The sequence below is a fragment of the Loxodonta africana genome, chromosome 24 (assembly GCF_030014295.1).
Source record: "Loxodonta africana isolate mLoxAfr1 chromosome 24, mLoxAfr1.hap2, whole genome shotgun sequence".
Taxonomy (NCBI): domain Eukaryota; kingdom Metazoa; phylum Chordata; class Mammalia; order Proboscidea; family Elephantidae; genus Loxodonta; species Loxodonta africana.
The window spans coordinates 63,509,368-63,521,882 of NC_087365.1; the positions used below are offsets into that span (position 1 = coordinate 63,509,368).

General features: G+C 45.6%; 1 protein-coding gene across 6 annotated transcripts in view; it reads left to right on the forward strand.

Annotated features, from left to right (window-relative positions):
* Positions 1 to 12,263, forward strand: part of DNAJC5 (DnaJ heat shock protein family (Hsp40) member C5) — a 34,403-nt gene extending 22,140 nt beyond the window's left edge. For 4 of the 6 annotated variants that reach the window (XM_064276400.1, XM_064276399.1, XM_064276397.1 and 1 more), the window contains exons 2-5: positions 7,523 to 7,640; positions 8,700 to 8,913; positions 9,587 to 9,758; positions 10,150 to 12,263. In XM_064276400.1, coding sequence (XP_064132470.1) covers positions 7,534 to 7,640; positions 8,700 to 8,913; positions 9,587 to 9,758; positions 10,150 to 10,253 — 597 coding nt within the window. In that variant the 5' untranslated portion in view covers positions 7,523 to 7,533 and the 3' untranslated portion in view covers positions 10,254 to 12,263. Of the gene's footprint in view, positions 1 to 703; positions 7,641 to 8,699; positions 8,914 to 9,586; positions 9,759 to 9,839; positions 9,903 to 10,149 lie in introns of those variants that run through there. The other 2 variants (XR_010319335.1, XM_064276401.1) reach the window with 2 other exon arrangements.
* The last annotated feature ends 252 nt before the right edge of the window (positions 12,264 to 12,515 follow it).

Genomic DNA, 12,515 nt, shown 5'->3' on the forward strand with positions numbered 1-12,515 from the left:
AGTTTTTGTTGTTGTTGTTGTTGGGACTTTTTTTCATTACCTTTTCAATCTCTTGTCATGGGTCTGTTCAGATTTGCAATATCGTTTTGTGTTACTTTGGGTACGTAGTGTGTTTCTAGAAATTTGTCCATTTCCTCTAGGATTTGAAATTTGTTGGAGTGTAGTTTTTCATAATACTCTGTTGTGATCCTTTTTATTTCAGTTGAGTCTGTTGTATGTCCCCCATTTTGTTTCTTATTTGGGTTATTTGCGCCCTCTCGTTTTTGGTTTTGTCAGTTTGGCCAGTGGTTTGATCCTTTCAAAGAACCAACATTTGGTTTTGTTGGTTCTTTCTATTTTTCTATTCTCTATGTCATTTATTTCTGCTCTGATCTTTATTATTTCCTTTCTTCTGGTGGCTGTGGGCTTCTTTTCCTGTTTTGTTTCTATTTGTTCAAGTTGTGTAGCTAATGTTTTAATTTTGTCCCTTTCTTTTTTGATGTGTGCATCTATTGCTATAAATTGACCTCTGAGGACTGACTTTGCTGTGTGCCAAAGGTTTTGGTATGATGTGTTTTCATTCTCATTTGATTCTAGGAGTTTTTTAATTCCATCTCTGATTTCTTCTATTACCCAGTGGTTTTTAAGCAGGGTGTTATTCAGTTTCCATGTAATTGATTTTTTTTTTTTTTTTTTTTTTTACTTGCTCTTCCTGTTGTTAATTTCTGCCTTGATGGCATTGTGGTCAGAGAAAATACTTTGTATTATTTCAGTGTTTTGGATTTTGTTGAGCGTTGCTCTGTGGCCTAAGATGTGGTCTGTTCTAGGAAACGTTCTATGTGCGTTAGAAAAGAATGTGTACTTTGCAGCTGTTGGGTGGAGTGTTCTATATGTGGATATACAATTCTTTTTTTTTTTTTTTAATTGTGCTTTTAAGGGAAAGTCTACAATTCAAGTCAGTTTCTCACACAAAAACTTGTACACACGTTGTTACATGACCCTAGTTGCTCTCCCTACAATGTGACAGCACACTCCTTCTTTCCACCCTGTGTTTTCTGTGTCCATTCAACCAGCTCCTGTCCCTCTCTGACTTCCCATCTCACCTCCAGACAGGAGCTGCCTACATAGTCTCATGTGTCTGCTTGAGCTAAGAATCACACTTCTCACCAGTATCATTTTATGTCTTATAGTCCAGTCTAATCTTTGTCTGAAGAGTTGGCTTTGGGCTAATAGAGAGTCCGGGGGCCATGACCTCTGGGGTTCCTCCAGTCTCAGTCAGACTATTAAGTCTGGTATTTTTACTAGAATTTGAGGTCTGCATTCTACTTTTCTCCTGCTTCTTCAGGGATTCTCTGTTGTGTTCCCTGTCAGGGCAGTCATTGACAATAGCCGGGTACCATCTAGTTCTTCCAGTCTCAGACTGGTTTATGTGGCCCTGTCTTTCTCTTGGGCTTATATTTTCCTTGTGTCTTTGGTGTTCTTCATTTTCCTTTGCTCCAGGTGGGTTGAGACCAATTGATGCATCTTAGATGGCCGCTTGCTAGCATTTAAGACCCCAGACGCCACTCACCAAAGTGGGATATGGATCATTTTCTTAATATACTTTGTTATGCCAATTGACCTAGATGTCCCCTGAAACCATGGTCCCCAGACCCTGCCCCTGCTACTGTGTCCTTCAAAGTGTTTGGTTGTATTCAGGAAACTTCTTAGCTTTTGGCTGACTTCCCTTGTATTGTGTGTTGTCCTTCCTTTCGCCTAAAATAATTCTTGTCTACTCTCTGATTAGTAAATACCCCATCCCTCCCTCCCTACCCTCATAACCATCAAGTAATGTTTTCGTCGGTGTTTAAACCTTTTCTTGAGTTCTTATAATAGTGGTCTCATACAATATTTGTCTTTTTGTGACTAATTTCACTCAGCATAATGCCTTCCAGATTCCTCCATGTTATGAAATGTTTCACAGATATATCATTGTTCTTTATCATTCCATTGTGTGAATATACCATAATTTGTTTATCCATTCATCCATTGATGGGCACCTTGTTTTTTTCCATCTTTTTGCTGTTGTAAACAGTGCTGCTGCAGTGAACATGGGTATGCATGTATCTATTCGTGTGAAAGCTCTTATTTCTCTAGGATATATTCCAAGGAGTGGGATTGCTGGGTTGTATGGTAGTTCTATTTCTAGCTTTTTAAGGAAGCATCAAATCAATTTCCAAAGGGGTTGTACCATTTTACATTCCCACCAGCAGTGTATAAGTGTTCCAGTCTTTCCACAACCTCTCCAGCATTTATTATTTTGCGTTTTTTGGATTAGTCCCAGCCTTATTGGGATGAGATGGTAATCTCATTGTAGTTTTGATTTGCATTTCTCTAATGGCTAATGGTCATGAGCATTTCTTCATGTATCTGTTAGCCGCCTGAGTGTCTTCTTTGGTGAAGTGCCTGTTTATATCCTTTGGCCATTTTTTAATTGGGTTATTTGTCTTTTTGTTGTTGAAGTTTTGCGGTATGTTGTAGATTTTAGAGATTAGATGCTGATCAGATTTGTTGTAGCCAGAAATTTTCCCCAGTCTGTAGGTTGTCTTTTTACCCTTTTGATGAAATCTTTGGATGAGCATAACTGTTTGATTTTTAGGAGCTCCCAGTTATCTAGTTTCTCTTCTGGTGTTTGTGCATTGCTAGTAATGTTTTGTATACTGTTTATGCCATGTATAAGGGCTCCTAGCATTGTCCCTATTTTTTCTTCTATGATCCTTATCATTTTAGATTTTATATTTAGGCCTTTGATCCATTTTGAGTTAGTTTTTGTGTATGGTGTGAGGTATCGATTTTGTTTCATTTTTTTGCAGATGGATATTCAGTTATGCCAGCACTGTTTGTTAGAGACTGTCTTTTCCCCATTTAATGGACTTTGAGCATTTGTCAAATATCGTCTGCTCATAGGTGGATGAATTTATATCTGGATTCTCAGTTCTGTTCCATTGGTCTATGTATCTGTTATACCAGTACCAGGCTGTGTTGACTACTGTGGCAGTATAATAGGTTCTAAAATCAGGCAGTGTGAGGCCTCCTGCTTTGTTGTTCTTTTTCACTAATGCTTTACTTATCTGGGGCCTCTTCCCTTTCCATATGAAGTTGGTAGTTTTTTTCTCCATTTCATTAAAAAACGCCATTGGAATTTGGATCCAGATTGCATTGTATCTATAGATTGCTTTGGGTAGAATGGACATTTTCACAATGTTGAGTCTTCCTATCCATGAGCAAGGTATGTTTTTCTACTTTGGACGTACAATTCTTGATTGACAGTATTTTTTACTTTTAGCACATTTCATAGGTACCCCATATCAGAATGAGCAAGTTCCCTTCTATTCCTAATTTGCTGAGTTTTTGTTTTTGTTATCATGCATTAATGCTGAATTTTATCAAATGTATCTGTTGAGATGATCATTTGGTTTATCTTTATTCTGTTAATGTAGTGAATTATATTGATTTATTTTGAAATGTTAAATCAACCTGGCATTCCTGGAATAATTTCTATTTGATCGTGATGTATATAACTTTTTGTATACTCTTAGATTTGATTTGCTAGTAATTTGTTGTGAATATTTTGTATCTATGATCATGAGGATTTTTTTTTTTTTTTTTTTGGTCATGTCTGTCATGTTTTGGTGTCAGCATTATGCTGGCCTCAAAAAATGAGTTGATAAGAGTTCTCTCCTGTTTCTGAAGGCATTTGTTTAAGATTAATGTCATTTTTCCTTGAATGTTTGGTAGAAAAGCCATCTCACCCGGGAATTTTCTTTGTCGGACCGTTTTTTGTTCATGTTTAATACACATTCAATTTCCTTAACAGATATAGGCCTGTTTAGATTTTCTGTTTCATCTTGCATCAATTTGGGTAAGTTTTATTTTTCAAAGCGTTTGTCCAAGTCATCTGACTTCTCCTATTTCTTGACATAAAGCTGTTCATAACATTATTATCTTTTTATCTATTTCATGCCTGTAGGAGATGAACCTCTGTCTTGTTGCTGATTAGGGTGATTTGAGCTGTCTTTATTTCTTGGTCAGTCTGGTTATTGTTTATCAATTTTGTTGTTCTCAAAAATCAACTTTTGGCTTTGTTAAAATTATTGTTTTCTAGTTCACTGATTTCTGCTCTTTATTAGTCCTTCCATGTATATTGGGCTACTCTTTTAGCTTCATAAGGTAGAACCTTAGGTCTTAATTTTATACCTCTCTTCTTTTCTGATGGAGCCCTGGTGGTGCAGTGGTTAAGAGCTATGGCTGCTAACTAAATGGTTGGCAGTTCAAATCCACCTGCCGCTCCTTGGAAGCCCTATGGGGCAGTTTTACTCTGTCTCATAGGGTCACTATGAGTCAGAATCGACTCAGCAGCAATGGGTTTTTTTTTTTTTTTTCTTTTAGTCTTTTCTGATATAAGTATTTTTAAACCAATACATGCTTTAGCCACATTCCACAAATTTAAATATGTTGTATTTTCATTATTGTTTTTGTGTGCTGTCAAGTCGATTCTGACTTATAGCAGACCTATTGGACAGAGTAGAGCTGCCCAGTAGTGTTTCCAAGGAGCTGCTGGTGGATTCGAACTGCCGACCTTTTGGTTGGCAGCCAAGCTCTTAACCACTGCACCACCAGGGCTCCATTTTCATTATTATTCAATTTAAAATACTTTCAAATTTTCCTTGTAATTTCTTCTTTGATCTTCATTTTATATAGAAGTGTGTTGTTTATTATTAAACAGTTGAGGCTTTCCTCCATAACTGTTGGATTTCTAATTTAATTCTATTAAGGTTAGAGAACATATTGTGTATGATTTCAACCCATTTAAGTTTATGGAAACTTGTTTTAAGACCCAACATGTGGCACGTCTTGGTGAAAGTACCATATACACTTGAAAAGAATACACATTCTACATTGTTAGGTATTCTGTCAGTATCAGTTAGGTCATGGTGGTTGGTAGTGTTGCTTAAATCGTAAATACTTGGATGCATTTTTTAAAACTATTCTGTCAATTTCTGGGATTTGTTGTTTTTAGGTGCCATCAAGTCAGTTCCAACTCATGGCAACACTGTGTACAACAGAGCAAAACACTGCCCAGTCCTGTGCCATCATCACAATCATTGTTATGTTTAAGCCCATTGTTGCATCCACTGTGTCAATCCATCTCACTGAGGGTCTTCCTCTTTTTCACTGACCCTCTACTTTACCAAGCATGGGTCTTTCTCCAGGGACTGATTCCTCCTGACAACATGTCCCAAGTGTGTGAGACGTAGTCTCGCCATCCTTGCTTCTAGGAAGCATTCTGGTTGTACTACTTCTAAGACAGATTTGTTCGTTCTTTTGGCAGTCCATGGTATATTCAATTTTCTTCTCCAGCACCACAATTCAAAGGTGTCAGGTCTTCTTCGGTCTTCTTTATTCACTGTCCAGCTTTCACATGAATAGGAGGTGACTGAAAACACCATGGCTTGGGTCAGGTGCACCTTAGTCTTCAAAGTGACATCTTTGCTCTTCAACACTTTGAAGAGGTCCTTTGCAGCACTTTGCCTAATGCAGTGCACCTTCTCATTTCCTGACTGCTGCTCCCATGGGTGCTGATTGTGACTCTGAGTAGAATGAAATCCTTGACAACTTCAGTCTTTTCCCTGTTTATCATGATGTTGCTCATTGGTCCAGTTGTGAGGATTTTTGTTTTCTTTATGTTGAGGTGTCATCCATACTGAAGGCTGTGGTCTTTGATCTTCATCAGTAAGTGCTTCAAGTCCTCTTCACTTTCAGCAAGCGAGGTTGTGTCATCTGCGTAACGCAGGTTGTTAATGAGTCTTCCTCCAGTCCTGATGCCCCGGTCTTCTTCACATAGTCCAGTTTCTTGGATTATTTGCTCAGCATAGAGATCAAATAAGTATGGTGAAGGGATACAACCCTGATGCCCACCTTTCCTGACTTGAAACCAGGCAGTATCCCCTTTTTCTGTTTGAAAGACTGCTTCTTGATCTATGTACAGGTTCCTCATGAGCACAATTAAGTGTTCTGGGATTCCCATTCTTTGAAATGTTGTCCATAATTTGTTATGATCCACAGAGTCGAATGCCTTTGTGCGGTCAATAAAACACAGGTAAACATCTTTTCTGGTATTCTTTGCGTTCAGCCAGGATCCATCTGACATCAGCAGTGATATCCCTGGTTCCACATTCTCTTCTGAATCCAGCTTGATTTTCTGGCAGTTCCCTGTCGATACACTGCTGCAGCCACTTTTGAATGATCTTGAGCAGAATTTTACTTGCATGTGATATTAATGATACTGTTCGATAATTCCCACATTTGGTGTGATCACCTTTCTTGGGAATAGGCATAAATACAGATCTCTTCCAGTCTGTGGGCCAGGTAGCTGTCTTCCAAGTTTCTTGGCAAAGACAAGTGAGCGCTTCCAGTGCTGCATCTGTTTGTCGAAACATGTCAACTGGTATTCCCTCAATTCCTGGAGCCTTGTTTTTCACCAATGCCTTCAGTGCAGCTTGGACTTCTTCCTTCAGTACCATTGGTTCCTGCTCATATGGTGCCTCTTAAAACGGTTGAACGTCAACCAGTTCTTTTTGGTACAGTGACTGTGTATTCTTTTCATCTTCTTTTGAAAGATTAATATCTTCCCTGTAGAATCCTTCAATATTGCAACTCGAGGTTTGAATTTTTTCTTCAGTTCTTTCAGCTTGAGAAATACAGAGTGTGTTCTTTCCTTTTGGTTTTCCATCTCTAGGTCTTTGCATATGTCATTATAATACTTCATCTTTCTTCTTGAGCTGTCCTTTGAAATATTCTGTTCAACTCTTTTACTTCATCGTTTCTTCCTTTCACTTTAGCTACTCAACATCCAAAAGCAAGTTTCAGAGTCTCTTCTGACATCCATTTTGGTCTTTTATTTATTTATTTATGAGATAGGGGTGTTAAAATTTTCTCTGCTTGTGGAGTTGCCTCTTTCTCCTTTGATCTCTTTTTGCCTCATGTGTTTGGAAGCTCTGTCTTTAAAGTGTCTCTCGTAGACAGCAGTTTTACCCATTCCGATTATCTCTGCCTTGTAATTGGAGCCTTTAGTCTGCTGACATTGAATTATTGCTATGATTAGGTTTAGGTCTTGTAATTTATCACTTCCTTTCTGCTTGTTCCCTCAGGGTTTCTTCTCCTTTTCTCTTTCCTCCCTTTGCATCATTGAATATTTTTAAGAGTTTCATTTTAATTTTTCTCTTAGCTTTTTAGCTATACCTCTTTGCATTTTTTTATGTAATGGTTACTCTAGGGATTACAACATACATCTCTAAGTTTTCACAGACTACTTGGGGTAGCAATATTGTAGCACTTCAGGAGAATGCAGAGACTTTGCCCCAGACAGACCCTTTGTGCTGTAGTGCCAGGTATACCATGTCTAGTACCTTATAAACCCCACAAGACAGCACCTGAAAATCCGTCAGCTTCACATGCAGAATTCTGGTCTACTCTTTTTGATGCCTCCCTTTTTGTCTTATAGATTAGCTTAATATGGCCGACCAGAGGCAGCGCTCTCTCTCCACCTCTGGGGAGTCGCTGTACCATGTGCTGGGGCTAGACAAGAACGCGACCTCGGATGACATTAAGAAGTCCTATCGGTAAGGTGACAAGCATAGCCCCACCTCCCAGGAGACCACACCTGCCCCTGGTGTGGTTTGGTCTGTTTTACCAGGAAACATTGTGCTCATATTTGTCCTGACCAACTCATAGTTAAATGGTAACAGTTCTGTTGAGTGTTTGTACTTGTAGTATGCTTCTTATAGCATAAAATTGTTACAGTCTTAGTTTTTTTCTCTGCAACAATAAAAAAAATAACTTTGTTGTTATTGTTAGGTGCTGTGGAGTTGGTCCCACTCATAGCAACCCTGTAGGACAGAGTAGAACTGCCCCAGAGTGTTTCCAAGGAGCAGCTGGTGGATTTGGACGGCTGACCTTTTGGTTAGCAGCCAGGCTCTTAACCGCTCTGCTGCCGGGGCTCCAGCACTCTGTAGATGTTACAAACTGTCTTAACTAGAACAACCACTTCTGCAGGGAAGTTAGGGTCTGAACTTGTGTGGAGACCCCATGGCTTCAGACAAAGCTCTGGGAAGATTCGAATGATTTTCTTGTTTTAGCACAATGATAACAGATCATATTCACTCTGCTGTAGCCTCAACTGAACTTGAAGCAACTTAACTCTTAGGTTCTCTTCACTTAGTCCTGAGAGACGTTCACCATCATTTAACCCAGACATTTCAAATAGTCCTCCTGGTGCGTCCTCAGAGTCGTACTAAACAAACATTAGTGTCATCCTCGCACCTCCATTGAGGGAGTCAGACAGGCATAGAGGTCGCAGCAGGGTGGGCCTTCACCCATTGAAAGTTCATGAACGTGGTCCTTGCCGGCTGTACCTGGTCAGCTGCTCATGTAGCCAGTCCGTCCTCACCCTAGGGCTGCCCAGGGCCTGTGTCCACACAGGCTTCCACTCTGCCTCTGTTGAGCAGTAAGGTTGTGTGATTTCTTCTGATTCCGACATTCTGAAGTTCTGTGCAAAGTTGGGAAGCAGTTGGGGAGAGCGAGCTGGTAACGGGTAAGCATTCCTTCCGTTGGACCCTGACCAGTGGTGGGCGTGAAACTCGAGACCAAGTTTAAAACCAGGAGATGGTTTTGTTTTGCAGGAAACTTGCCTTGAAGTATCACCCTGACAAGAACCCTGATAACCCAGAGGCTGCGGACAAATTCAAGGAGATCAACAATGCCCATGCGATCCTCACAGATGCCACAAAAAGGAACATCTATGACAAGTATGGCTCCCTGGGCCTCTATGTAGCTGAGCAGTTTGGCGAGGAGAATGTGAACACCTACTTCGTGCTCTCCAGTTGGTGGGCCAAGGTGAGGGGAGGGCATGTGTGAAGGGCCTGGTCAGTGCACCTGGTCAGCCACGGCGCGCACGTGGGCCTGGTTTCTGCGCAGGGACTGCAGCCAGCGCCAGCCCAGCACTCAGGATGGCCTAGCGGGACTTTGCAGACCAGGGGGGATGGCACGTCTTCATGTGGAGGGCTAAGGTCCCTAGAAGTGCGGAGACAGGAAGATAACCTGTCATGCAGTGTCAGGTTTTTGTTTTTAGGGAAGATTTATTTGAAATCTGACTTCAGAAACATTTGACTTCCATTCTTTTTTTTTTTTTTTTTTTTAATCAACATTTCTTCATTTACTGTCTTTAATTTATCCCACATGTCTGTTACATATAAGGCCAAAGGGCTTGAATGATCTGTGGCCTTTTAGCTATAGGGAAGCCCATTTTTGGCAAGTTTGCCTGTCAGTCCTCATCCCCGCCTTTATAGAAATTCGTTTCTTTAAACAACCCATCTCTTTCTGCCTGTCCTGTCTTCCCTCTCCTTTCTTTGTACTTGGTCTCAAAAGGTGGACTCGGCCTGTGCAGCACGCCTACCCCGCTCTTCCTCGGGGAGCTTCAGGGCCTAGATGGGGTGGGCATAGGAGGAGTCCCTGCCCATGCGGCCGCCCACCTGGGCCGCAGCGAACCTTCTCTGCCCCCTCCCCCCAGGCCCTCTTCGTCTTCTGCGGGCTCCTCACCTGCTGTTACTGCTGCTGCTGCCTGTGCTGCTGCTTCAACTGCTGCTGTGGCAAGTGCAAGCCGCGGCCGCCCGAGGGCGAGGAAGCCGAGGTCTACGTGTCGCCCGAGGACCTGGAGGCGCAGCTGCAGTCGGACGAGCGGGGTGAGTGCGCCCGCCCGCGCGGGGTGAGTGCGTGGGGCCCCTGGAGGAGCCCTGAGTGCATCACCCTGTCTCGTCAAACAGGAGGGCACTGAGCCTGTGCGGGCGTGTTTGTGGTGGCGGCTGGCGAGTGCGCGGACGCCGGAGGTAAACGCGGACTCGCCGAGCGGTCCCCGCTTAGACTGCGCGAAGCCTTGCGACGGCCAGGATGGGCCGGCGGGGCAGCGGGCGGGCGGGGATGGAGGCTGCTGGGCAGGCGCGCTGGGCGGAGGCGAGCCGAGAGCTCCACGTCGGACGCCGTCCCGCAGCCGCCCTGGCTGCAGAGCCGCGAGTGGCCAGTGCCGGTGCTCACAGCGGCACCTCGTGCGCTGAGCCTGCGGTGCTTGCTTTTCAGAGGCCACAGACACGCCCATCGTGATCCAGCCTGCGTCCGCCACGGAGACCACCCAGCTCACGGCCGACTCCCACCCCAGCTACCATACTGACGGGTTTAACTAAGTCTGCGACTGCTGCGAGTAGACGGAGCAGCGCACACGGCCACCCCCACCTAGACCACAGACTGTAGGGCAGAGCGGGCGCACCCTGGTGGGGGAGGGCAGTGCCCCCCCGGGTGCCTGGCACCTCCCGCCCACCCGCCCGGCGCCCCACCCACCGTACCCTGACTCGTGACGTGCGTAGCATGCAGTATTTAAAGCAGTTTCGCTACGGTCTTCCTCTTCCTCTTTCTTTCCTCTTTAATAGCATGTATGGGGTGATGTTCGTTATCTGTCCGTGTCGTGGGGGGTCCCGTGTCAGCCCCGCAGTGGTACCTCCTGTGTTCTGAGCACTGGAACCAGCCCGGCGGCTCGGCCTGGCTCCGGGGAGACCCCCTCCTCCCTGGGGCCATGTGCCCTCGCCCGGCTCCACCCTAGCCCCTGAGCACTGGACAGTGAGGCCCCCATGCCCCGTGTCTGTGTCGGGCAGTTTGCACAGGACCTGCTCACCTTTGTTTACCGCACCTGTGGTCAGGCTCCCGTGGGTGAAGTTGTGTGGAAAGCCTAGGAGAGTCCCTCTTGATGTTGAAACCCAATTCTTCGCCCTGTGTTTGTGGCTGTAGCTTCTGTGTCTCAGCGACTCTGAGGTTCCTGTCCCTCTGGATGTCCCCTCGCCTGTGCTGTGTTTTCCACCCCTCCTCCCCACCCCCAGCGGGGCAGGTGGGTGCCCATCAGGTGGGGTGGCGGCCACATTCCACAATCCTCCCTGCACAGTCCACTCCACATTCCTTCAAGCCCCTGTACTTTTGTAATTTTCTGGACCTTCAAGAACCACAGTGGTAGCACCAGCCCCAGCTCACCAGGATTGGGTGGGCTGAGCTTTCAGGGTTTCGGGTTTCATAGGCCTTGGGAATGAAGGCAGGGTGCCCCAGGCCTGCCCACCCACCCCGCTTCGCCACCGCACCCATCTCCAGCAGGAGCCCTCCCCTCCTCCGTGTGTCCCCAGTGTGGCCAGTGACCCTGACCACCAGGCACTGAGGGAACACGGGTTGTGGGTTCTGAGATGTGCTTGTGGCACCCTCAGAGGACGCCTTCTTGCACTCCAGCTCGCATGTGCTGGAGTACCTGCCCCTGAAGCCCGCTGCCTGCCCGCCCCCCTCCACCTTCACCTGCCCGCCCAGGGCCTGGAGAGGGTTAGCTTGACCCAACCAGGAAATGGCCAAAAAGACAGTGATGTGAAGACAGCCAGGGTCTTGGCACCGAGGCACCCGGGGGTGTCTGGCAGAGCTGCCTCGGCGGTGGTGACACTGCAGATGGCACAGGGCTGTGCATACTGGGCCTGGGTGCACTTGTCTGTCCCACTGTGCTTTAGTTTTTGCTCATTAAAATGATCATGAAGACATTCAGTGAGAAGGAAGATACACACTACAATATTAAATTGGGACAGTTTTGTCAAATTCAGACCTCCCGAGGAGGAAAAGTCCATCCTGATGGCAGCATGCTTGGCCCACCTGGAGACAGGAAAGAAGGGAGACGGTAGAGTGACCCTGTGTGCCAATTCCAAACACAACCACCACAAAGAATTTGGCTTGAGATGTGTGCTGTGATAAGCCCATGTAACATCTCTGGAAATAACTTAGTTGAGTGAGTTTCTTTTCCCCAGAATGGCCAGGAACCAAGTTCAGACTTAGACTTGAGTTCCCTGTGAGGTAGAAAGCCACACTGCAGCAAAGACGGTAGGACTGCTGCCCGGGGGTCTGTGCCCAGGGGGTCCTGGCCCTGTGGGGTCTGGATCTCCACATCCCCCCACCCCCTGCCCCCACCCTCCGCCACATCTGCTCCGCCCAGTCCTATCCACTGGCAGCTCTGGTGGGAACTTAGCCCTTTTCTCGTGTGTCAAAGTGAGTCCCAGTCAGAGTTCCATCCACGCTCCTTAGCATCCCTGCCTTTTATGGGAGCAGGCGTGGAGTGTGTCGGCCCAGGTCCTTCTCTGTAGAATTTGTAAAAACTAAATAAATGATGATGACGACTACGACCACTTGCTCTTGTTGCCCAAGGCCGCCGGCATCCGGGACCCCCTGGGAAGCGAGGGGCTGCGGGGGGGCGAGGCCGCCGGCATCCGGGACCCCCTGGGAAGCGAGGGGCTGCGGGGGGCGAGGGCTTCGTGGTGGAGGTCAGCCTGGAGTGCCGTCAGCTGCTGCTGAGGAGTTCCCTTGGAAGTGCCGCTCTGCTGATTCCGGGACAGCCCTCTCTAGGCAGTGCTCTGTGTTAGCTTTTGATGCTCAGC